The sequence below is a fragment of the Hippocampus guttulatus genome, chromosome 3 (assembly GCF_054856545.1).
Source record: "Hippocampus guttulatus isolate MCC_2025c chromosome 3, RoL_Hgut_1.0, whole genome shotgun sequence".
NCBI classification, from domain to species: Eukaryota; Metazoa; Chordata; class Actinopteri; order Syngnathiformes; family Syngnathidae; genus Hippocampus; species Hippocampus guttulatus.
Window position 1 is genome coordinate 15464338 of NC_141263.1, and position 23496 is coordinate 15487833.

The 23496-nt window shown below is 39.4% G+C and overlaps 2 protein-coding genes and 1 long non-coding RNA gene across 4 annotated transcripts; 2 read left to right on the forward strand and 1 right to left on the reverse strand.

Annotated features, from left to right (window-relative positions):
• The first annotated feature begins 484 nt into the window (after nucleotides 1–484).
• LOC147207631 (aspartate aminotransferase, mitochondrial-like) lies at nucleotides 485–9646 on the forward strand. The gene is made up of 10 exons (XM_086107035.1): nucleotides 485–653; nucleotides 3194–3350; nucleotides 3452–3580; nucleotides 3651–3710; nucleotides 3807–3968; nucleotides 4987–5091; nucleotides 5237–5387; nucleotides 6355–6520; nucleotides 6628–6778; nucleotides 8583–9646. The coding sequence occupies exons 1-10, from the start codon at nucleotides 571–573 to the stop codon at nucleotides 8703–8705; spliced, it is 1287 nt and encodes a 428-aa protein (XP_085963161.1). The 5' UTR covers nucleotides 485–570; the 3' UTR covers nucleotides 8706–9646.
• A 764-nt stretch (nucleotides 9647–10410) lies between these two features.
• slc38a7 (solute carrier family 38 member 7) lies at nucleotides 10411–23373 on the forward strand. 2 transcript variants are annotated; one of them, XM_086107036.1, is made up of 13 exons: nucleotides 10411–10515; nucleotides 10881–10923; nucleotides 13007–13440; nucleotides 14911–14964; nucleotides 15490–15634; nucleotides 17404–17542; nucleotides 18613–18711; nucleotides 19634–19688; nucleotides 19763–19877; nucleotides 20308–20455; nucleotides 21410–21609; nucleotides 21703–21754; nucleotides 22334–23373. In XM_086107036.1, the coding sequence occupies exons 3-13, from the start codon at nucleotides 13186–13188 to the stop codon at nucleotides 22434–22436; spliced, it is 1365 nt and encodes a 454-aa protein (XP_085963162.1). In that variant the 5' UTR covers nucleotides 10411–10515; nucleotides 10881–10923; nucleotides 13007–13185; the 3' UTR covers nucleotides 22437–23373. The 2 variants fall into 2 exon arrangements, with proteins under 2 accessions (XP_085963162.1, XP_085963163.1); XM_086107037.1 differs by having other exon boundaries at nucleotides 10503–10599.
• On the reverse strand, nucleotides 14877–20419 carry LOC147207633 (uncharacterized). Its single transcript, XR_015100448.1, has 3 exons — nucleotides 20291–20419; nucleotides 18634–19390; nucleotides 14877–15042 (listed from the first exon to the last, which is right to left on the reverse strand). It is a non-coding gene; the product is annotated as an uncharacterized LOC147207633 (long non-coding RNA).
• Nucleotides 23374–23496: the final 123 nt, after the last annotated feature.

Below are 23496 nucleotides of genomic sequence, written 5' to 3' on the forward strand. Positions count from 1 at the left end.
AGGGTTCGATTCCTTCCCCTGTGGGGGTTGCATATTCCCGTGCCGTACTCTGGTTTCCTCCCACATTCCAAAAACATGCATGACAGGTTAATGGAACACTTTAAATTGTCCCGAGGTGTAAGTGTATATTTTAATATTGAACAAGATGGTGGTACTGTATTTGGAGAGCATTTTTTGAGGCGGCACTGATCAACAATCACTGCTGTATTAGTGTGTTGGATTGCGACATCTAGTGGACAAATCCTGTCACTATATAAAAATGAGGCAAAGAACGTTACTTTTTCATTTTTACCGTACAGAAAATATCATAATATTAAAATGGATTGCAGTGGCTGGTATACATAGTTGATGCTGTTAGTGCGCACACTAAAATATGCTATAATAATTAGGTCCCTTCATTCATCAAATCACATTACAGTATTTCAAGAGCGTACTTGCCACGTGACCAACAACATCCGGCGTCCTTACGTCATCGTGGCGTCATTACGTCCTCGGAGCTTCTCATCGTGGCCGTGACTGCCCTTCATCCGTCCACATCCTCCCAGACTTGACCCCACCAGGCACGCAGAAATGGCCCTGCTGAAGTCCAACAAATTGTTCGTGTGTTTTGGAAACATGACTCCGTCACTTGGGGTTATGTCCGCCCGAAACAGGTAAAAAGCGATATTGTGTTAGAATACTAACTACAGTCGTATATTTTATGTTTTAGCCACAGAAGTAGTTGTCGCTCATGCTAGCCTGTTTGCCTGCAGTTGAATACAATATACTTAGTCACATTGACAGAAGCTTGCTTACCCCGAGGAGCTAATGTTAGCCGCACAAACTGGCTAGCAAGCGCAATCAGGGGTCATTGGTTGACAGCAGGCCTTGGCAGAGGAAGCGTTTCCTTGTTTGCGCCAGGCGCTTTTGGCGTCTTTCTACACGAGCCCGAATGACACCTGTTGTGCCAATTTGGTATTTAAAATCAGCAATGTTTTTGAATACATTCATAAATCAATGCCACTTCCTGTAAAGCTTGTATGCATGGATTAGGGTTTTAGCTAAAATGTCTGCATGAAGATGTTTTAGTGCAAAATGCAAATAAAAATGCTAACATGACTTGTTCCAATCTGATGTGTTTAGTTGCTCAAAAGTCTTAAACATGGCGTCTTTTAAAAATGTATTTTAGTGAAGACAAATTTTTTGATTTTATTTTGAGCGAAACTCCTTGTCGGCAAATTCGCGGGCGCTGATTGGCTGTTGTGGGTCTCTTTCCGTTGTTGATTGGTTTAATTGTCGATGCGTTGTTCACGCAAGTGGCGCATTTGCGGATTTTTTTCTCGTGCAAATGTAATCATAGTGGGTTACGTGTGTGTGTATATATATATATATATATAGTCACGTATTTATTGTATACATAAAATGGGTTTTGTTTATACAATATTTCTTCTCTGAATATACTAGGTTTCTTTAATTTTGGAATTTCCATTATAGCTATTTTTTTCGTTTAGAGTTTAGTTTAATTTGTTTTTCAGGATGTTCGTTTATTTCATTTCCTTTTAATGCTTAGTAGTTTCGTTTTTTATTAGTTTTAGTATTACTTTTCATTTTGAACAATTGTGTATTAAAAATTCAACAAAAATATAATTTTAAAAGCTGTCCATCCACAAAACAAAAATCAATTACGATATAACAGTCCACAGACTATCGATCAGTGCAGTACATAATAGTGCTTCTCCTGTTAAAATCACCACAACTTCATATATACTGTCTATATTTTTTTTCATGTATGAACCAAAAAAGAAAAGCACTGTTTAAGACTGAGTTAAATGGCAAAAGCAGAGGAGGCATTCCAGCTAAGAGTCAAACATGCAAAGCTGTTGCCAAGGAGCGACGTCATGTGGGGACACTTTTTTTATTGGTTGCTGCTCAATGATAATTTTTTTGTTTGACACACATTATTGAAAGGACCACAACTCTCAGACAACTGTTCCAATGTCCTTCTTCTGGTTTATACCAAAATAAATACATTTAAATTCCACCACAAAGGCTCATGTATTAATTTCTGAAGACAAAAACAAGTGAAATTTTTGCTATATTTATAGTTAGTTTTGTAAATACAAAATGTTGTTTCAGTGTATTTAAAAAAAAAAAAAAGCATTTTAGTTTTATTTCCTTCCCAAAAATGTTTTTTTTCTTTCAAAGACAGTTTTAGTTAGTTTATTAGGTTTCGTTCACTAAAATAACCTTGGAATTTACAATTTTACATTACTCAGGACTCTGCTGGTTTCTGTGGGTGTATTTTCTCCAGCTTTAATATTGTTCTACTTAATTTAGTTTAAATGCTTAGAAAGATGATCTTGCTTTGCAGTAGATCTCAGACGTGTGATTATTATTTTTATTTTTTGTAGATGTTTGTAGCAAGAGAAAGGACCGCAGGGTGGCCTTTGTGCTATTGATCCCTGATAACTTGTGTGTTTATAAGCCAGGGTTCAAGTGTGCAAAGGTTCTATGTGTATGTAAACTATAATGCATCACTTAAAATTTTAGTTATTATCCTTTCTGGATTCTCATGAATGCTATTGAGAAAGCCCTGACAAAATATTTAAAAGCTGAAAAGACAAGTGCTTTTTTTATGTAGTTAATAGAGTTTGAAATTGATTATGTACTCAGGCTTTGACAGGGATTTAGCTTACAATTACATTCTTCCACATTATTATTTTGCTAATTTATTGTTATGAGGATATGCTTGAACTGCCCTTTGCAGAGATTTCAATTCTAATTTTAGCTGCAACGTTAGAGGGTTTACAAAGCGGAAGAAACTTGAGACCAATGTTAGCCTCAGCCATCTTAACAGAACTGCACCTATTTCTTTTGAAAAAAAATATTCATGTCGATACATACCTAATGCTGTGGTTTTGAAAAAGTTGACTTTTATTTCACTTCAGTACCATTTTACTCTAACTTTTCAGGATAAAAAAAGCGTAATATTTCTGAAATTCTTGTGCCTGTCACTCACATGATGTTCATGTGCTTCTACGTAAGCGCGGTCTCCTCGGTTCCCCTGATTTGTTAATCTCAAGCATCACAGGCCGCACTTACTACATTAGCATGGCCCGTGTGACTTAAGGCCCTCAAATACTTACGGTTGGACTTTGTATGCTTGCATTAGTGCTCCTGTTCATAATAGATATTTTGTCCTGTGCCTGAGCAGTTCATGGTGGGGTGGAGTGCAGATGGGCCCGCCTGATCCCATCCTGGGGGTGACGGAAGCCTTCAAGAAGGACACCAACCCGAAGAAGATGAACCTAGGGGTGGGAGCTTACAGGGATGATCAGGGCAAGCCCTTCGTCCTCAGCTGTGTTCGTAAGGTAAGACTGCACCCAAACACACGGCACTGCCTTGTTATCACGAGTGAAGTTTCAATGTTTTGTATTTGTGAATGTAACCCCCACCCGGGCATGTTTTCCAGGCAGAGGCCTTGATTGCAGCGAAACAGCTGGACAAGGAATATCTTCCCATTGGCGGTTTAGGGGAATTTAGCAAGGCTTGTGCCCAACTTGCTCTTGGAGCTGACAATGAGGTCTTGAAGAGTGGCAGGGTAAGTTGGTGTTGGTGCACAAATTCACCATTGAGATGTTTCAAGTTGCAAACTAGTGGTCTCCCAACAGAACATCACTGTACAGACCATCTCTGGAACTGGATCGCTGCGTATTGGAGCTAACTTTTTGGTAATACACTCTTGTACGGTGTAGTAGGTCTATCGGTCCAAATGAACAGGAAGGCAAGAGTGGATTTTCTCACTTGTTTCTTTTTTCTTGGTCCAGTCTCGGTTCCATGGAGGTCCTCGTGACGTGTACTTGCCCAAACCCTCTTGGGGTAACCACACACCCATCTTCAGAGACGCTGGAATGCAGCTCAAAGCATACCGCTACTATGACCCATCCACATGTGGCTTTGATTTCAACGGCGCTCTGGAGGACATCTCTGTAAGACACGAAAAGTCGCTTGGGTGGGCTTTATGAGAGGAACATTTTGAAAGTGGATCGTGTTATGTGACACTACTAACTGACTTTTTTTTCCTTCTTAATGTTGTTGTGAAATAAAATGCCGGTACCATACATTTCTAGTCATATCCAAAACAGTGCTTCGATACTAATCCACTGATACCACTTTACTAGCCTGACATGTAACTTCGGGGTAGGTGCAGTCAACCGTGTGGAGAGGCTTTTAAGCCAAACACATAAGCAGCATTCTGTTATCTGCCTACAAATGATCTCCGGCGCTAAGATGGGCTCATGGCTTTGGTAGCACTGCTCATCTCCGTCCAAGGCAGCGGCGCCTGCGTCACAAAGCCTCTGTAGAGTGACACATTGAGTAAAGAGAAGTCAGCGATGGTGTGAGAAAGTAGCACTTCGGTTGTCCTGTCAAATGTAATTTGTGGCACTCTCAAAAAGTCATCAAGCATTTGTATTTTGTAGTTAACGCAGAGAGGTAACTTGGCATCCATGATCCGAGTTGTATAGCCACCAAACTCCACATTCTTCTCCCTCTCTTTTTTTTGTCCGTCTTTTGTTTACTGCAGTTCCCCGAGTGTTCCGTCTGACACTGCATAACTGAAATGCCTTGTTACAGATTACATTTAAGTGACATACATGGCAAGACTCTTCAGTGCACTGTTCGAGAACATTTTTATGTTCTCAACTGGGTTTGATGAAATCAAACATGTTCTCATCACAACTGCAAGTCATAATTGTGTTCTGAAGTATCTGTAATCTTTGTTGGCGAATACTCAGTCTTAAAAAAAAAAGTGGTATCGGTGGATTCTCAGTTTGGTCGTTTTTCTTTTTTTTCCCTTGAATGTGTGGACCATTTTTGGTAGGAATTTAAACATTTGGAAATCAAGATGCAAGATTTTAAGATTAAAAAGTGACCAGGGAGGAGTGATAAGGTGCATGACCTCTTTAAAGTGCAAGTAATCTTCATTGGTTGATTGTTTTTCCACAGAAAATCCCAGAGCAGAGTGTGATCTTGTTGCATGCCTGTGCCCATAATCCCACCGGTGTGGACCCCAAGCCTGAACAGTGGAAGGAGATAGCTGACATTGTGAAGGTTTGTCTTTTCTGCCACGCACGTCACGCAATCAGAATTTGTGATTGTTCCAATGGCAGTGTAGATTACCACACTGTTCACTTTGATTGGCTCCTCTCCTATCTATCACCCCCCCCCCCCCCCCTTTTTCTTATTCACCTTACAGAAGCGCAACCTGCTGGCGTTCTTCGACATGGCCTACCAGGGCTTTGCAAGTGGAGACATTGATCGCGATGCCTGGGCAGTGCGCTACTTTATTGAGCAGGGCCACAACATTGTGCTGTCCCAGTCCTTTGCTAAGAACATGGGTCTCTATGGTCAGTGTCAATCTTTTTTTTTTCACAATAGTGTTTACTTAAGCCATTGATGGACAATTTCTTTATGCAGAACATTACACTTTTTACTGCAGTAGGAGTTGGCCACCTTTTCCTTGTAATCCACCGGATGTTGCAGCGCCACGGTCGTCCTTGCCCATTTGGATAGATGACGCCGGTTCATTAAACAAAAGCACCAAGCATCATAGATTAGTTGAGCTTGAATTCTCTCGCTCGATTCCCTTGGTCCTCCACATAACTGATAGCTTGCAGTTTAAACTGTCCTTCGTAGGTGCCATTCTCGGGATGTTGTTTTGGACAATGCACGTACCGGCACCTACTGGGGGCATGCCTTTCGCGTCCTCTTTCAGGCTCACCCTTCCCACTTTAACGTCCACATGCTGTCCTCAGTTACCTCTGCTTTTCCTCTACATAAGCAACGTGTCGGCACAACCTAAGTATGACAATTGGACCTGTCATCAACGTCACACAACAGCAAGGTTGTTTAAGTTGTATGGAAGTGGTGGAATTAATTTTTCATTCATCAGACTTCACATTCACCAGAAAACAATATACTACTGTATAGGACAATGGGTGATTTTTAAGATCTATCTTAGTCTTATCACCTCCTAGTGGTTAAATCTATTCACAGAAGATAGTTAGAATCAAAAATGTATTCCATCTCAAAGTAGCAATAAGAGTTTTTTATGGTCTCTTTCCATTTTTTGTGGTGTTATTTTCAAGCCACTGTGGTGAACAGGTATGGCAATATAACATTCAATGTGAAGTTTATAAAAGCACTTCCCTCGACCCTGATGTTACCATCGATGCTCGTAGTAACAAAACATGCTAAATCCCTTTGCATGCCCATTACTTTGTAAGAATGCTGAAGTGCCCGCAAGTGTTCCTTCAAAACGAGGCTGACATGCTGAAACAAGTTGATCTTGCGGTGGTGTTTTTGTGTTGCCAGGCGAACGTGTGGGAGGCTTCACTGTGGTGTGTAAGGACAGCGAAGAGGCGAAGAGGGTGGAGTCTCAGCTCAAGATCCTCATCAGGCCCATTTATTCCAACCCGCCAATGAACGGAGCAAGAATCGCCGCCACTATTCTCAACTCGCCAGATCTGCGTGCTCTTTGGTAAAAGTAGTTAAGTCATCGTGCAGAAATCATATGCCACAAGTCTTTGATTGTGTTTCTTCAATGCGAGCGCCACAGCTGATTGCTGTCATCAATCTGTGTGGCAGGCTGGAGGAGGTCCATGGGATGGCCAATCGCATCATCAAGATGAGAGAACAGCTGGCGGCTGGCTTGAAAAAGAATGGTTCCACCCACAACTGGCAGCATGTCATTGACCAGATCGGCATGTTCTGTTTCACAGGCCTGAAACCGGAACAGGTACACAAACGAGTTCAGACGGGCATTTGATTATAAAAGTTGATGGCGTCCCAAAAAAACTAACAATGAAATTAAGAGGTCCACAAGCTCATCTTTCTCTCAAAAGCATTATTTGTCACCATTATGGAAGACTGCAATTGAAGAAATTACATGTATGAAAATGGCTTGAGACTGAACTCTGAGTCATAAGATAAGAAACCCTTTATTTGTCTCACAATGGAGAAATTCCCAATTTACAGGAGCAAAATTATGAAGGGGAGAAAGACAAAAAGTATATAAATATAAATATAAGCATATTAAAAATGGGTGAGTGGGGGTGAGTCCAGGTTTTCAGGACCCTCTATTCAATAGCCTGACAGCAGTCGGCAGGAACGCGTGGCGGTACCTCTACTTCTTGCAGCGCGGGTGTATCAATCCCTGCTGAAGGAGCTGCCCAGTGCTGTTAGGGTGACCTGTTTATTGTGGTTTTGATTCAAAATGTATGGTATCAAATTAAATCGCAAACCTGAAGAAAAAAAATCCGTTACATTCGTTTTCGAAATCATTCAACCCTAGTATTAATCAATGATGGGAGTAGAAATGTAACATTGCTAAATGTTGGACTGTAGTTCATTAAATTAGTCATTTTAATACATTTAGATAATGGGTGTATAAATACTACAGTGACTCCCATTTTTATTTTTATACTTCACATTAAGAAATAAAAGTTAAGTTCATATTTTATATTTTATTAATTTAATATTTTACACATTCATTAATTTAGTCCTAATCGAATTTGACCTTGTTGTTACAAGATAAGATAAGATATCCCTTTATTTGTCCCGCAATGGGGAAATTACAGTCAGAATTCAGAAAGGAAAACGCTGGGTAGGGAGAGGGAAAAAAAACCACGCTCGAACTATCCTCTTCTGAGGATAATTTAAGTCCAGGATAAAAAAAGACCCTAGCACATAAATAAGCATATGACAGTTACAACAAGTCACAAGACATAACATGTAATAAGGGGGAGGATGAATGGGAAGGGGGGGAGGAGAGGGGTGACCGCGACGCGGCCGTCCTGACCAGCTGCACGGACAACACGAGCGCTCTGCAGATCGAACCACGTCATGGGGGAAAAAGAATCGGAGCGATGAAGACGGTGATAATAAGGATGTGTATGCGCGTGTGGTTGTCCAGTTGTGTATGTGTATGCGTGGACAGGTCGATCGTACGGAGTCGCTCCAAAACCGCATCAAATTGCGGTTGAGCTCAGTCACCGCTTGAGTCTGAGTGTTGGACACTTGCGGCAAGCCATCCAGAGTGACCGGCAGCTTCTTCCCTTCCAATAAAGCCGCTCCCGTCGGTTGAATTTTGCGATAGAACAGAAAGCTGCCAACACCAAACAGCAGCATACCTGTTATCAAAAGGCCGATAATGTAGATGTCTTCCACATCCTCAACGGACAGTATTGACGGGCACGCCATTCTCCACTTTCTCCATGGATCAAGGGCGTATCCGGCAGCAAATGTCCCCGGGGGGCAAGCAGGCTCCCCACTGCCTGCTCTTTTCGTCAGCCAACTAATTCCATGGTTAGTTCTTCGGATGAAAATACGGTAGGAGGCTAGGAAAAGTTAGACAAAGACTAAGTGGCGAGCAAGGAGAGGGTGGGGGTGAGGGCAGGAGCTGAGCAAAAAAGCGTCCGCCTTCGTCGAGAGCCAAGCAGAAAGCTTCATTATGCATCTTATAGATGCATAAAGCAGGTGTTCATCATGACCTACTGTTGTACTTTCCATAATGCATCACCACTGCAAATGTTCTTTTCCAGGTGGAACGCATAACGAAAGAGTATTCGGTGTACATGACCAAGGATGGCAGAATCTCCATGGCTGGCGTGTCCTCCGGGAATGTGGAATACCTGGCCGAGGCCATCCACGCCGTTTCAAAGTAGAGCGGATCCCGCTGGTAGAGCAACAAGAGCCATGGGGCAGAGTTGAAAAGATTTGACACGTCACTTGTCTCCTCTATTCATTTCTAGTACCCAGTTCGAAATTTTTCTTGGACGTCATCGGTCTACTGTCCAACTCGTTGCGGTTAAAATAGTTCACTTTATTTTGTTTGTTTTTGTTTCAAAACAATGTCACTCAACCACAGTTTCCCCTGCTAAATTGTTCAATGTAGTCACTTTGAGCTGACTGAGATATCTATTGTAATCTTGTCTTATTTATTGTGTGGAACAAACCCATCTGCTGTTCTTTTGCTTTTGACTCACTCAATGTTTAACCATCAGGGTAATATTTAGACAGTGGTTTCAAGTACAAGTGAACAAATGTCTGGCTTTGGGAAAACGTGCATTTTTGTTGGTTTTTACAGCACTTTATGACTTCATTCAAACTGAAGCACTGAGACTTTCAGGATTATCCTGATGCTCTTTGTCATTGGTAAGAAAATTATCTTTTGCCTGATTAGTTCTTCACCTGACCTAATCAGTCATTCAGTAGTTTTTTGTAGTATCACTCTTCTTTTACGTCTTTATTCAAATACTGTAGTAACTTTGAGTGTCATCAGTTGCTGAGCAGCAGGTTCTCAGTCAGTTGTGTCAGGTTGTCCTCACAACAGTCATGCGAGTCAAAATAGAGTTGGTAGAGGATTTTTTTTTTTTTTTAAACTACAAAGGTGGTTTATTTTCGTTTTTCCAAAATAGGGTTTTACATCAAGTATTGGTACAGTTGTCAGAGTTTGGGTTGTAAAAGGTGAAGTGTCAGTCTATTCATAAGACATGATGACCACTGAGGGTGTTCGAATGTCAAACGTTACCATTTGCCTCTGTATTCTGCATATTAAAAGATCAGTCATGTGCATTACAGAAATACAATAAATCATTACAGAATACGTCTGCTTCTGTGATTGTTTTGTTTTCTGTACTACTATGAAATGTGATCAAATACCGGTTACTGCAATACCGTATTACATCTTTAAAAGCCCAGTTGTTTTATACAGCTGACATGTGGTTATAAATTTGATCAGCAGTGTTATGCAATATAGCGGGCAGGAAACAATCCGATACTGTAATCATAGTTTCTGTTGCTCAGTAGACACCAACATGCAATTTCTGTAATATTTTAAGTAAAATACTGTACAGGGTATCCACAAAATTGGTGATTTAAAACAACGTTTTTTAAACATTGCATCCATTTCCTTTAATAAAAGTATTATAGAGATGATAAGGACATCGTGTTAGTGTTCTCATTAAATATAACAATTATATATAACTTTTTTTTTTCATTGTAAAACCTCCAGTATCACAGTAAAATTATTACATTGTATTATTTTGTTATTTGTATATAAAGCTTTCCAGAGTTTCCTAAGGTTTAAATTGCTTCCTAGTAGGCCAGAAATGCCACTCGTAGTTGAAGAAAACATTACTAGTAAGACCCACACATCATCCTTGTGTGCTTTATTGTCTTACTAGTGAGGGCAAAGAGCGTTCTATGACATAGACCTTAATAAAATCTTGAACGACTTTCCATAGTTTTTACTTAAGTTTAAATTGCGTACGAGAAAGCCAAAAGTGGCACAAGAAGTCGGAGTTGGGGTGGATAAAGGGATCGAAGTGATATAAAATACTTTACTACATTTCCCACAATCCCTGGTCACGTGACCAAGCATCACGTGCTCCTCAATTCTTTATGAAGGTACCCCACAGTCTATTTGCCAAGTAAGATGCAGCAGTTGCAGCAGAGACACCTGGATGATCGAAGGTTTTCTTTCATATTTTCCCCTTAATCTGTCATTGACACGCCGCTGGCGATTGTGACAATTAGCGCAGACAACTATTGTTTTAGGTGGGGGTTTTTCTAGGTGAATGAACGTAAAGTCAACAAGGTAGCTAGGTTCGCTAATACGAGACGAGTGGTTTTGAGAAACAAAAGATTGAGTGCACTGACAGTCATGCATTGTGTTTGTTAACCTTATTCGACAAATTTACGTCTAATCAATTACGTCAGCCTGGTTGAATCACTCATAACCTCCATTTAATGCCACGAACGCAGGAGTTTCTTTTTCGATGCAAACAGTATAGATTGATTTGAGGTCCTCAGTCTAACCCTTCGCTTGTCCTCTACAGACTCTGCAAACATCACTGACTGGATATCCACTAGTTTATGGAGGTAACATTTATCGTTTTTGTCAGTTTGTTTTATTATCTTACTCTTATGCTTGTTAAATAAAATATATCTGGGGAACAATGAAGAAATCTGCAAAAAACGAACAGTTTATCAGATTAATTCGACCATTCATAAGATTTATTTTACAATGTATAAATTAATATTTGAGCAAAATGAGCATTTTTGTTTTATTTAGGAATGTCCCGATCACGCTATTTTGAGTCCAAGTTTTAGGTAACTGCTGATACCGAGTCCCGATCCAACACCGCGGCAATGCATTAAGAAAAAAAGAGCGTGCATCCGATTTTTCTCACGTTCATATAGACATGCACATACATGTATGTTTCATGTTTTGACCATTCCACCAAATCAGTGCCAAATGCAATTTGTAAAACAGTAATCCCTCGCTATAACACGTTTCAACTTTCACCGCAGCATCGCTGTATCACGGTTTTTTCATGCAGTTTTTTAATAGTGCGTTGTATTCTGCATCCTGATTGGCTAAAGGACTGAAACCTAATGTCAACAACCTCCGCGTTTCATCGCTGTACAGCTTGTCAAATTTTCTCCATGACAAAACCTCCAATGTTGACCAAAGGTTCTGTGCAATATTTCTAAAAACCGTCAGTTGTTTCTATGAAAATGAACGAGGGACTACTGTACTCTCAAAATAAACTAAAAATAAAGTGTTTTCAAGAGCATTTAACATAAATGGCACCAATTTGGTTGAATGGCCCATGTAAGCATTACCATCGAATGACGGATTTCCCTTTTTTAAAATAAAATTTATTTATCTAATGTTAAACAATACTTTTACATCGGTACGTGTAGGATTGTGTGGGGTAAAATGACAAGTCCGCGCAGTCACATATTTGTTGAGCACATGTGTGACTTCTCTCGAAATGACACGAGTGGTGTGACCTCGTTAAATGCAGTGGGGAACAAGCTCGCTTGTCACCAAATAATTTACACTCCTTAAACTTCTGTTTGAAGTTATGTCGCTTGGACGTTTTTACAATCGCCAAACCTGTCTGTCGCACTCTCAGGCTCTCTCAACCCTTTTACGATGCCATTTAGCAAGGAGGCTTCTTTATATCAGGCAAGGCAGACTTATTTAGGCTTTCTTCTCCCTCCAAACAAGCTAGGAAGACAAACCCATTGCTCTGTCTCTGCCTGCAGGAGAGCTGTGCTAGCAGAAGAAATGTGCATGTTGGTGTGTGCGTATCACACTAACTGGATTGTTCCTTAAAAAACAAACAAACAAAAAACATTGTGAAATATAAGCCATTACTGGTACTGTTCTATTTAGCATCCTTAGTTTTATTTTGTTTCCTACTATAAACAGGTTACTCTGTTTACTACTGCAGAAGTCCTAAATCCACGTCATTTCGAACATTTATTTATTTGCAGAAAATGAAAAATTGCCAAAATACCTAATACGTTTTTTTTCAGTTAAATTCAAATTCTGATCTGTAGTACAGACCCTTGTTTTTTTGTGTATGCAAAATAAGAGAAAAACTATCTTTCAGTTTTAATTTTATTCGTCTTAATTTAACTACTATTGCTTAACCAAATATCAAAGAAATGTACAGTATGTTGGACCAATTTTTCATCCTAGACTTGGGACTAGACTTGAGGTATGGCAGCAAAGTCTTACAGCTAGTGGAAAAAAAAAGGAAACAAACTTCAATTTGTATATTGCCACTCCCAGTTAATGTTTACTGTCAAACTAAGCAAAATAAAAAGAATGCCACCTTGTGTATTTAAAACGACCACATATCCTTGCCTTTCAACCTTTTTTTTGTGTGTATAACTATGTTATTACTCCAGCATACCCACAACCTTAACAAGGAAAAGAAATGAAGGGATGAATCAACTTTATGAACATGAAATTGTCTCAAACTTTTTAAATTTGTTTTTTTTTTATCAAATGAATGTGTGCCATTGCTTCAAAATGTGACATTTTGCACCCATGAAACAACCCTGCTGTACTGTAGAGATTTGTACGTAATCCCTACAGTCACTGTGCTTTGGTTTATTTACTTGTTGATCTCCGAGTCTAACTGTAAACTGTATTGAATTCCAGATTACCAAATGGATCCACCTGCTAACCAATACTAATTACACCCCAAAATTGGCTAGTTCCCAAACCCTGTGGAAAAATTCAAGATTTATCCATCCTCTCCCAATCAATATTCATATTCTTCAAAAGCTGGATTCAGATAGTCTGAGATTTGGCTGTGTGGTACGCCTGCCAATTAGCTCATGGCCATTAACACTGACATGGACGACTGGGGAGGAGTTAGCAGCAATGACTCGGGAGAGCGAGCGCGGCTCTTGCAGAGTCCCAGCATGGACTCGGCGCAGCTTATGGAGTCGGAGAGGAGGCCGAGTGGCAGCGTGTCATCGTTGGGAGCGGTCTTCATCGTGGTCAATGCAGCTTTGGGAGCCGGTCTGCTCAACTTTCCGGCAGCCTTCAATATGGCAGGTGGCGTCACGGCTGGAGTCATGCTTCAAATGGTGAGGCGGCAACAACACGGCTCCCTTTCATGACTTCATGCAACCCCATTTTTGTAAATGAATGACGTACATGAAGTTTATTTGGTTCTCCAGTGACCGTCTTCATAGTCTTTCGGGCTGTGATTTGAGTGGAAATACACCAAATATTTGCAAAAAATAAAATAAAAAAAAATAATAATAATTTCTTCAGACTCTATATCCGTATAAATCCTAATACAGGTACACGACAATATCAGTAGTACGAAACAAAAAGTTGAACTCGTATATTGCACAGATTCACTACACACACAGTTAAATAATTCACGATTGTATATTTATCATTTTGATTAAAAAACTGGGCTCCCAGATAACAGAAACTCCGAATTAACCATCTCAAGACTTTGGAATATTGAATAAGAAACAATCACCCTTATTTTAAATGCAGAAATTGGGTAGGAAATTGGTGGTCTCAAAAAGTTCCTGTGTGATGATTGTGTCAGCGTCACTTGAAAGTGCCTTTGGTGTCCTCATCAGAACCATTTAGTCACTTGGAAAATGTGACGGAATAATGAAACGCTTGAGTTCTTGTTGTATATAGTATATATTGTGTATATATATATATATGTGTGTATGTATATATATATGTATGTATATATTTGCGCACATCACAGCCCAATGTTCAATTTCTTAAAATGTCTCTCCTTCATTTTATAACCCCCCCCCCAAACTTCATTGGACATACATGATTTTGATCCCACACGCTGCTCCGCTAACTACAGTGTATAAGTGGCTAAATGGTACAAATATTTAAAAAATTGTTTCTACGTCATTTTATCGTTCACTGCAAGTTATTTGATGAGTCCATTTTATCATCCGTATTCTATTTTTATCATCATATCAACTTCTGTCATTGTGAAATATCAACAAAAAAACTTTCTGAGATGCCAAATATATTTGTTAAAGACCACACAGTCCGCTTGCTAACTGAATCATATTGCCCAGTAAAAGTCCAGCGTGTGTTCATAAAATGCTAACATTGGCCAAACTCTTCAGTGTGTCAGTAAGCTCGATTATTTTGCCGTTTGCTTGTACAAAGCACGTTGTCTAATTGCAGTTAACTCATTGAAAACAAAGAAAAGGATGGAATCTTGACCCATAAGCAATCTCTCACCGCATAACAGCTACTTAATATAATAACTATGACTTTCAATGGAAAATCGAAACTTTTGGGGGGCAAAATTGTGACACCCGAAAGGCATTTTATGTTGACATTGACTCAAAATTGTATAAAACTGAGTTTCACTTTTTGAATTGAGCTCCTTTTCAAGAATTGTCAGTAGACTACGATATTTAATCTAATTTATTGAGTGCCCAAATAAAAAATAGATATATTTATAATGTCTGGCTGAAATTCTTTGATGATATTTGACAACACAAAAATATTAAGCAACGATGAATTAGGATGTGAGGCTGCCTTTCTTTATTTTTCAGTTCATGCTGATCTTTATTATCAGTGGTCTGGTGATTCTGGGTTACTGCTGTCAGGTTAGTATGATTAAAGCCCTTTCATTCACTGTAGTCTTTCTGGTCATCTCAGTCACTCGTTCTCTCTTGTGCTTCCATCTGCAAGTACATGATTTTAAATTTTTTCCAAAAAGTTGTAGTCGTAGTAGCAGAATGCTTGGATCAGCACTGTGCACTCAGACTTTCACTTCCTAAATGGCATATTGACTCAGCTGATGTTTTAGTGTTTCCTTTGTTACATTTACTTACATTTGAGCCACATCAGCATATTAGCTTAAAAAGAACATATCAGTTGGGGCCCAGCAATATTTAATAGCACTTATTTAGAGGATAAAGAATATACACATGTGAGCATTGTATTATATGTCCACGTGTGTTGTTGCACCATTTGTGTTCAAATAACTGTGATTTAAGGCGTGACAACACCGCGGCTTAGATGCTTTTCATTAGTTCGTCTACGGCATGTCTCCATGTTTGGCCTTAAAATCTTGTTAATCGAATTGACATTGCTGACTCCATCGCGTCAGCTGCTTTGGTTTCCCTCAGGTCAGTAACGAGAGCACCTATCAGGAGGTGGTGCGAGCCACTTGCGGAAAAGTCACGGGAGTCTTGTGCGAGGTCGCCATCGCCGTGTACACTTTTGGCACTTGCATTGCTTTCCTCATCGTCATTGGGGACCAGCTGGATTTCTGTGAGTATGCTCGCTAGTTTATCAGAGGACTGTCACGCCTGCCCTTGCTGCATCGGCTGCTCTGACAAATCTTGTCAAGATTCTCGCGGTATGAATGCACATTCCCAAATTGGTCCGAACAGAAAACGTGACAGCCGATCTGATCACATGACTAAACATACCTCCATATTGATGATAAATGGGCGAGTGCATGTGTGAAGTCTACCAAGCTACTGTTAACAGTCCTTATGTCACTGAGGCCTGCCCTGCTTTGCCGTTGCTATTAGCTGGTTCAATTCAAGGTCCATGACTGCTATAAGTTACGAATGAGGCAAAACTGATCGCTGGGTGACATCTGTATGCTACTAGTATACAGTTACAGTATACTAGTATGCAGTTTACTAGTTATTATTAACTAGTCGAATTGAATCATCTCACTTGTGTTACTAATGGCACGCAGTTGTCAATTAGTGCAGTGGTTTTCAAACTTTTGACACCTCCTAAAAAAAATACATGACCAACATTAAAATAGAGTAGGCCCAAGTGTTCATCAAAAATGAGATGCTTTTTTAAATCACGTTTCTGATGATTCTGATTCTGATTTATTTCTAAGGTATACATTTCGTATTGTAATCAAGCCACTGTAACATTTCACACAATTTGAACATTAAAATTTTTTTTTTCCCTCTCCCTACCCAGTGTTTTCCTTTCTGAATTCTGACTGTAATTTCCCCATTGCGGGACAAATAAAGGATATCTTAATCTTAACAATGTATTTACGGTAAATGGGGGGCGGGGGGTGGTTAAATAAATGATTCAGTAAAAATATGTTGTACAAAATAAACACAAATTTTACCTATAAGTTAAAGTAAAAAAAAAACAGTTCTCAACAATTGAGTGTAAAAATATTGTACTAGTTATGAGTTAAATCTAACTGAATTGTATAGGCAGGCATTATTTTGCATACCACAAAACTTTGAAAACCACTGAACTAATGCAGCATAATTTTGCCTCACAAATATGCACCTACCCAATATTGGGGCCGAAGAGTGTATTAATACATGGATAGACCTTACATTGGATCATTATTATTATTATTTTTTTAATGTTCCGAATCTGGAAAGCAGTTTTTAATTCAATATTGGATACACATCTTTCATTGTACAACTTAGTTAGGTTTAATTGTTTATTAGCGGACCAAAAGCAACATTAGTAGTGGACAAAATAATGAGTGAGACAATTGTTGTACTTGTATACCCTGGTTGTTCCATTAGTAGGCAGAAGCGGCATGCTAGTGAGGGCACACTTGTACATACATTGAAATGTGTCATTATTCCACATGTAGTACTTACAACTACATGTAACTAGTATGGCAAAACTATGTACTCGTTCGTGAACAAGACACTTGTAGAGCTGCTGGAGTGGTGGCCATAATAATGCGGTAGTTCCCAAGCTGGAAAGTCAATATTAGTATTAATTTTATTACATGCAAATTTAAAAGTGCCGTGTACCAGTGTTGATAACCTCTAGCAAAAATATGGGGCTTTAGCTGGTGAAGACAAAGGGTGCACAGGATGACAGAAGTGCCCCTCATGTGACCGTGTCATGTGCCGCGTCGTTCCAATATGCTGACAGCGACTAAATTTGTCTCCCGCTCGGGTCTGAAATTTACACTTTGGCCTTGTGTAGCTCTCGTACTCCGTGTGATTTTTTTAAAATCTACTCATCCATCAGATATACTGTAAATCTTTACAAATGTTTTTTTTTTTTTTTGGGGGGGGGGGTCACAGTGATTGCGGTGGCATTTCAGGATGGCTCTTTTAGCGGCTTGTGGTACACCGACCGCAAGTTTACCATCACGTTGACTGCAGTTTTGGTCATTCTGCCTTTGTCCATCCCAAAAGAGATTGGCTTCCAAAAATATGCCAGGTATTGCACAACACACAACAAAAATCGCACGTCATAAATTGATGACCTCAGTCAAAGAGATGACATGCTTTTCACTAAATCGATTGTGGAGGAAGGACATCACCTTCTGCTTGAGTCTGTAACTGTAATTTCAATTTTGTTATTGAAAAATATCCTCAATCTTATAGTTTTCTTTTATTTCTCACCGAATCATGCAATTTATTGGCTAGTTTATCCACGGTGATCCAAATTTATTTATTTTGATGTGGCCAGATAAAATTGTGATTTTCTTTTTTCAAAATATTCTGTAATTGTCTATTTTTCCGTGTTTAAAAAAAAACAATACGCTGCAGTTTAGAAGATTTACAAATATATTATTTCAGAATAAAAATGAGTTTTGTGTGATTTTTTTATTTATATTTTTTAACAAGCTCCTCGATGAATCATGCATGAAAATGAATTGATGCACAATATCTTGGAATTATTTGAGGTTTCAAAAGAACCAGAAACTGTCTAACATTTCTCATAAAATATTTTTCAGAATATCGGTTTGTTTAATAATATTTAACAATAAAACATTCTACAATATAGTTTTTTTAAATTGAAAAAATAAGTTTTCCTAAATTTAAAAGCGAATTGGAGGATTCAAAACTTTCAGAAAAATATTTTCCAAACTATGCTGAAATTGCTTAAAATGTTCCCGTTTTATTTACTTATTTGAAACTCCGTAATCTTAAGATACTTGACAATAAAACATTAAAGAAACTAAAGAAATTTTAGCATATATTTTCCTCATGATGTCTGCATGAAAACTTGAAGCTTTTTCATAAAACCTGTTTTTTTCTAACCATAACAAATGCCAATAAAACATTAGAGGAAAGGTTTTGAGATTCTCTTTTTTTGGAAAAATGTTTTCCTAAATTCCTGAGTCAAGCGGCTATGAAAGCATATGCTCGGGTAGATTATCTATGGAGCGTCACAATTTCGTGTGCATGAAAATGACTGTTCTTTATCCTTGAAAGAGCCTTGCCAAAGCGAGGTTCTCTACTGAGAGAGAATCTATTGAACAGTGTCCATCTCCCTTTTTGCAGTGCTCTGAGTGTGATGGGTACCTGGTACGTTACCATTGTGGTGATTGTGAAATACATCTGGCCTGATGCAGAGGTCATGCCAGGGGTTGTTCCGAGCAGGTGAGGGCGTCACACGCTTCATTCCTGGTCAAGTCCTTGCTCATATTAATCATCGGTAAAAAATACTGTTAAACTCAACCTCTGTTTAGCGAAGGGGGATTTGTTCCAGACCAGAAAAACTATTCAAAAAGAAAAAAACAATTGATTAATTAAATGGTTTTATCCACTCCACATGCTTGAAACACATTTTAACTCACTAAAGTGCACTTCAACTGCGTTCCACCTGTCTAAATCTTTTTTATTTATTTATTTATACACAAACCTCCCCAGAACGCTCATAAACATTAAATCTACATTTTCCACGAAAATTTCGCAGGGGAAAAAAATAACTAAATATAATATATATTATAATGTAAGTGGTCTGGTGGTCGACTGGTTAGCGCATCGGCCTCACAGTACGGAGGCGCAGGGTTCGATTCTGGCTCCGGCCCCCCTGTGTGGAGTTTGCATGTTCCCCCCATACCTGCGTGGGTTTTCTCCGGGTGCTGCGGTTTCCTCCCACATTCCAAAAACATGCACGGCAGGTTGATGGGACACTCTAAATTATCCCGAGGTGTGAGTGTGAGCACAAATGGTTGTTCGACTCTGTGTGCCCTGCGGTTGGCTGGCGACCGGTTCAGGGTGTCCTCCGCCTGCTGCCCGCAGACAGCTGGGATAGGCGCCAGCACCCGCCGCGACCCTTGTGAGAATAAAGCAGATCAGAAAATGGACGGATGGAGAGAGATGAAAAGAGAAGAAAAAAACTTGACGTCAGCGCTCCAGGGCATGTTGTGTAGTGTCACGACGTGGTACTAAACTGACTGCACGCAACTCGAAATTCAGACTTTTCCTGTACTGCATACTGTAAAAACCCATTAAAAAAAGTGTCCTTTTTTTACCATTTCATTTATTAATTTATTTTGACACATTTGCTTTGTTCCAGTTCCACCTGGACTGCAGTTTTCAATGCGATGCCAACCATATGCTTTGGCTTCCAGGTACTAATTTAGTTGTCATTTTAGCTCAAACTGTTCTGCCTTTCTGCAAATTCTCCGAATTTTTTTCTTCGCAGTGCCACGTCAGTTGCGTACCAGTGTTCAACAGCATGAGCAAGAAAGCGCTCAAACCCTGGGGGCTTGTTGTTACACTCAGCATGATTATCTGCCTTTTTGTTTACACAGGGACAGGTACTATTTGCTCTAACCATGTTGAGGCGTATAACTATTGACATGGTAAACAGTAATGATTAGCATTGTCAATATGTGACTGATGTCATTTTCTACACATTTGAAATTGATTAAAAGTGAGACTGAAAAAAATCTTTACATTATGTTCTGTGTAGCCCCACTTGTTTGATTGGTATTCATTTGTGGAATATGAGTTAGTTAGTTAAAAACAAAAAGTGGATTTTGCCTCGAAACTCGTATTGCACAAACACAATATTCATCCGAATGATGTGTTTAGACTAATGGAGGCACATAGAACATATTTATTGTCAATACTTTTTTTGTGTTGACCTCCCCTTTAAATGTATAGTTTTTTTGGTGTAATTTCACCACTATGTTCAGTGTTAGGGCGCTGAGATGTGTCATTTTTATACCTCTCCCATTTCATCAGGTGTCTGCGGCTTCCTGACGTTTGGTTCCAATGTCAGCCAGGACGTGCTGATGTCATATCCTCCGAATGACATCGCAGTGGCCATCGCCAGAGCGTTCATTGTCATCTGCGTGGTCACCTCATACCCTATTTTGCATTTCTGTGGGAGGTAAAAACTGTGGTTATCTTAATGCTTCTCCGTTACGTTTACAGACGTTGTAATATGTACCTCTGGAAGAGAGAGGCTCAGAGACAATAATTTTCTAGACATACAAAAGTTGACATCAACACTTCAGTTTCTTTGCATCTCAATCATAATTTGTTGGTATAAATTGCTAATTTTGCAGTGGTCTTACATTTTTTCTGGAGTTGTGGATATTTTAGACCACACCTTTATTTTAAAAAATGAGAACAATTATATAATTTCATTGAAATCAAGTTTTTCAATCTATCAAATGAAAATGATCATGATGAATGAAATGGGGAATTTTGAGGATATTTCAACAAGATTTGCCAAAATTATTTGCCTGTGAAATGTCCATTTTAAGGGGGGGGGGGGATTGCAATTACCGTATTTTCCACATTATAAGGCAAATCGGAGTATAAGGCGCAACTTCAATGAATGGCCTATTTTAAAACTGTTTTCATATATCGGGTGCACCATTATAAGGTTCATAGGATGGACGCTACAAAAGTGGCTGCGGTTGATTATGCATCCACTAGATAAAGCTATGCTAAAGGAATACAATATAATATAGCTTTATTTATATAGAGCCTTCACAACAAAGCGTTTTACAGAACATTTAAAATACTACGTCCAAGAAATCAGATCCATATCTAAGGTGCATTGGATTACAGTATAAGGCGCACTGTTGGCGTTTTGAGAAAATTGAATGCTTTTAGGTGTGCCTTATAGTGTGGAAAATACGGTAGATTAAAAAAAAATCTTAAAGCTATTCAGTCCTACCTCCAGATGTTTTTGTTTCATTTCTCTGGTAAACCATTAAAATGGCTCTTTTAGTTTTTAAGGTTCAGTTTTTGCTGAACCTCTAGCACGAGTAGGCACTTATCCATCATTGTGTTGATTATTGACAATCATTCCAGTTTCACCGTGTGTTTGCAGGGCCGTCATTGAGGGACTGTGGTTGCGCTGGCAAGGCGAGCATGTGGAGGTGTGCGTGCGCCGCGAGCAGAAGCGGCGAATCGTGCAGACACTCCTATGGTTCGTCCTCACGCTCGTACTCGCGCTCTTCACACCGGATATCGGGCGCGTCATCTCGCTCATAGGGGGATTGGCGGCCTGCTTTATTTTCATCTTTCCAGGTATCTTCCCCTCCTTGTTTGTCTATGCGCAGTTGTTGTGTGGCTTAGTAGCGTACAGTCATGTTTGCGGACGATCTGTGTTTGATTTGAAAGGTGTGTGTTTAATCCAAGCCAAACTGTTGGAGACAGAGAGACGATCTGCCAGGTGAGCGCTTCAATCTTTCACTCATATCATTAGTACACAAACACACATGATTAAATTACCTCTGTGTCTTGCACTGTTGACTCCCCTTGCCATTATCTTATATTTAAAAAAAAAAAAAAATCAACTTATTTCACCAAGAAATCGCCACGTTTGGGAAGACTCTTTTTCTCTTACAGATCAATTACGGTACCCCACCCTACCCTTTGTTTTGGGCCAGGTAAAAGCTCTGTAATGATTCTGTATCGTCACTTAAATATAAAACATCTCAACTCAATATGGCATGAATATTAGTTGCTCTTTGCAGAGGATAAAGAATACAGGGCTGAGCGAACTGTTAAATTGTGTTCGACTGTGTTCAATCTGTGAGTGTAAAGGGTTATTGCACCACAACATAGATGCAATTTAGCCTTAGCATTCAGCTAGTGGACTGAAAGGCTAAGCTTTGTGGTCATTTTGAATAATAAGGTGGGGCACCCATGACAAATGTGATTCGATAGTTTTTTTTTTTTTTTAAAGCAGTAATTAGGAGTGGCCTTAAATAACCCTAAAATGATGCCCGATTGGTGTTTTCATTCCCAGCTGGCATGGACTGGTGGCCTTTGGTATCGTCATGGTTACACTTGGAGCCTTCATCTTTGGCGTCACCACGACCAATTCCATCTATCAGGATGTCACCAATTAAAGGGGAACATTTCTGTCCCGGCTTGTGGAAATGGTTCTGCACTAAATAAGACTTGAGCAGTTTCTCATTTAATCAGCCCCAATCGCCACCTGATTGCACATCTATACTACAGAACCAGGAGTAAAGTGCAGACAGCCCAAACTATCAAGTCAACCTCGGGCACTTTATCCTTCATGTGTAATGTTTTGCATGTTCTCTGTTTATTTTGTTGATGCTTTTAATCTACAGCTAAAGCAGTATTGTGACTGCAGTCAGTCTACAACTGCTCACCCTGTGACCATGTACAGGTTTACAAGCGCTAAGGGACTTTGTATGGAAAACCTCACAATGAAATAGTTTGGTTAATGGCTTAGTACCAATCTGTACATTTTGAATTGTCAATGTTAATCATTGAGGAACAAGTGCAATGGTTCACAGCCAATGAATCAAAGTCCAGGCTAGTGACTGTTTACAATGCAGAATTGACATTTGATGATTTGCACCTTTTGATGTTGAAACTGGGTAAGAAATGTGTGAAATGACTCTAAATTCTATCAGATTTAGGCAGTTTTAGCACAGGACTAAATCAATGTACAGAACTGTTGGCTGGTTGGGGTTTGCCAATGTTTCTCTGAAGGGATACAGAATGTATGAAGCCATAAGAGCGTGTGCAAGATAAACCAAAGTTTGACATTTGTCGTTCTGAGCTCCCGTGGCAAACACTTAATACTACTGCCAGACGAGTCAGGATGTATTTTCTCAAAAGCAATATTTAAGGTTGCATGTATGGACTTAAAGGGATTTTCTTTAAATACAATGTATCCCAAGGGATAAAGCAGGAATATTCATTTCTGTTCTTAGAACTTGAAATATAACATTTGTGTCAGGTGTTTTGGTTATGATTTTTCTTTCTGGTGCTGCTGTTCCTTGAATCACATGAATAAATAGATGCATTCGTTATTTGACTTGTTTTCTGCCCAAAATGCACATCAGATCGCGATCGACCGGCAGCTTGTGGACTGGTCCCAAGTCGATGGGTGTAGTGTAAAAACAAACGAAAATTTGTGTGTCTCTGTACATG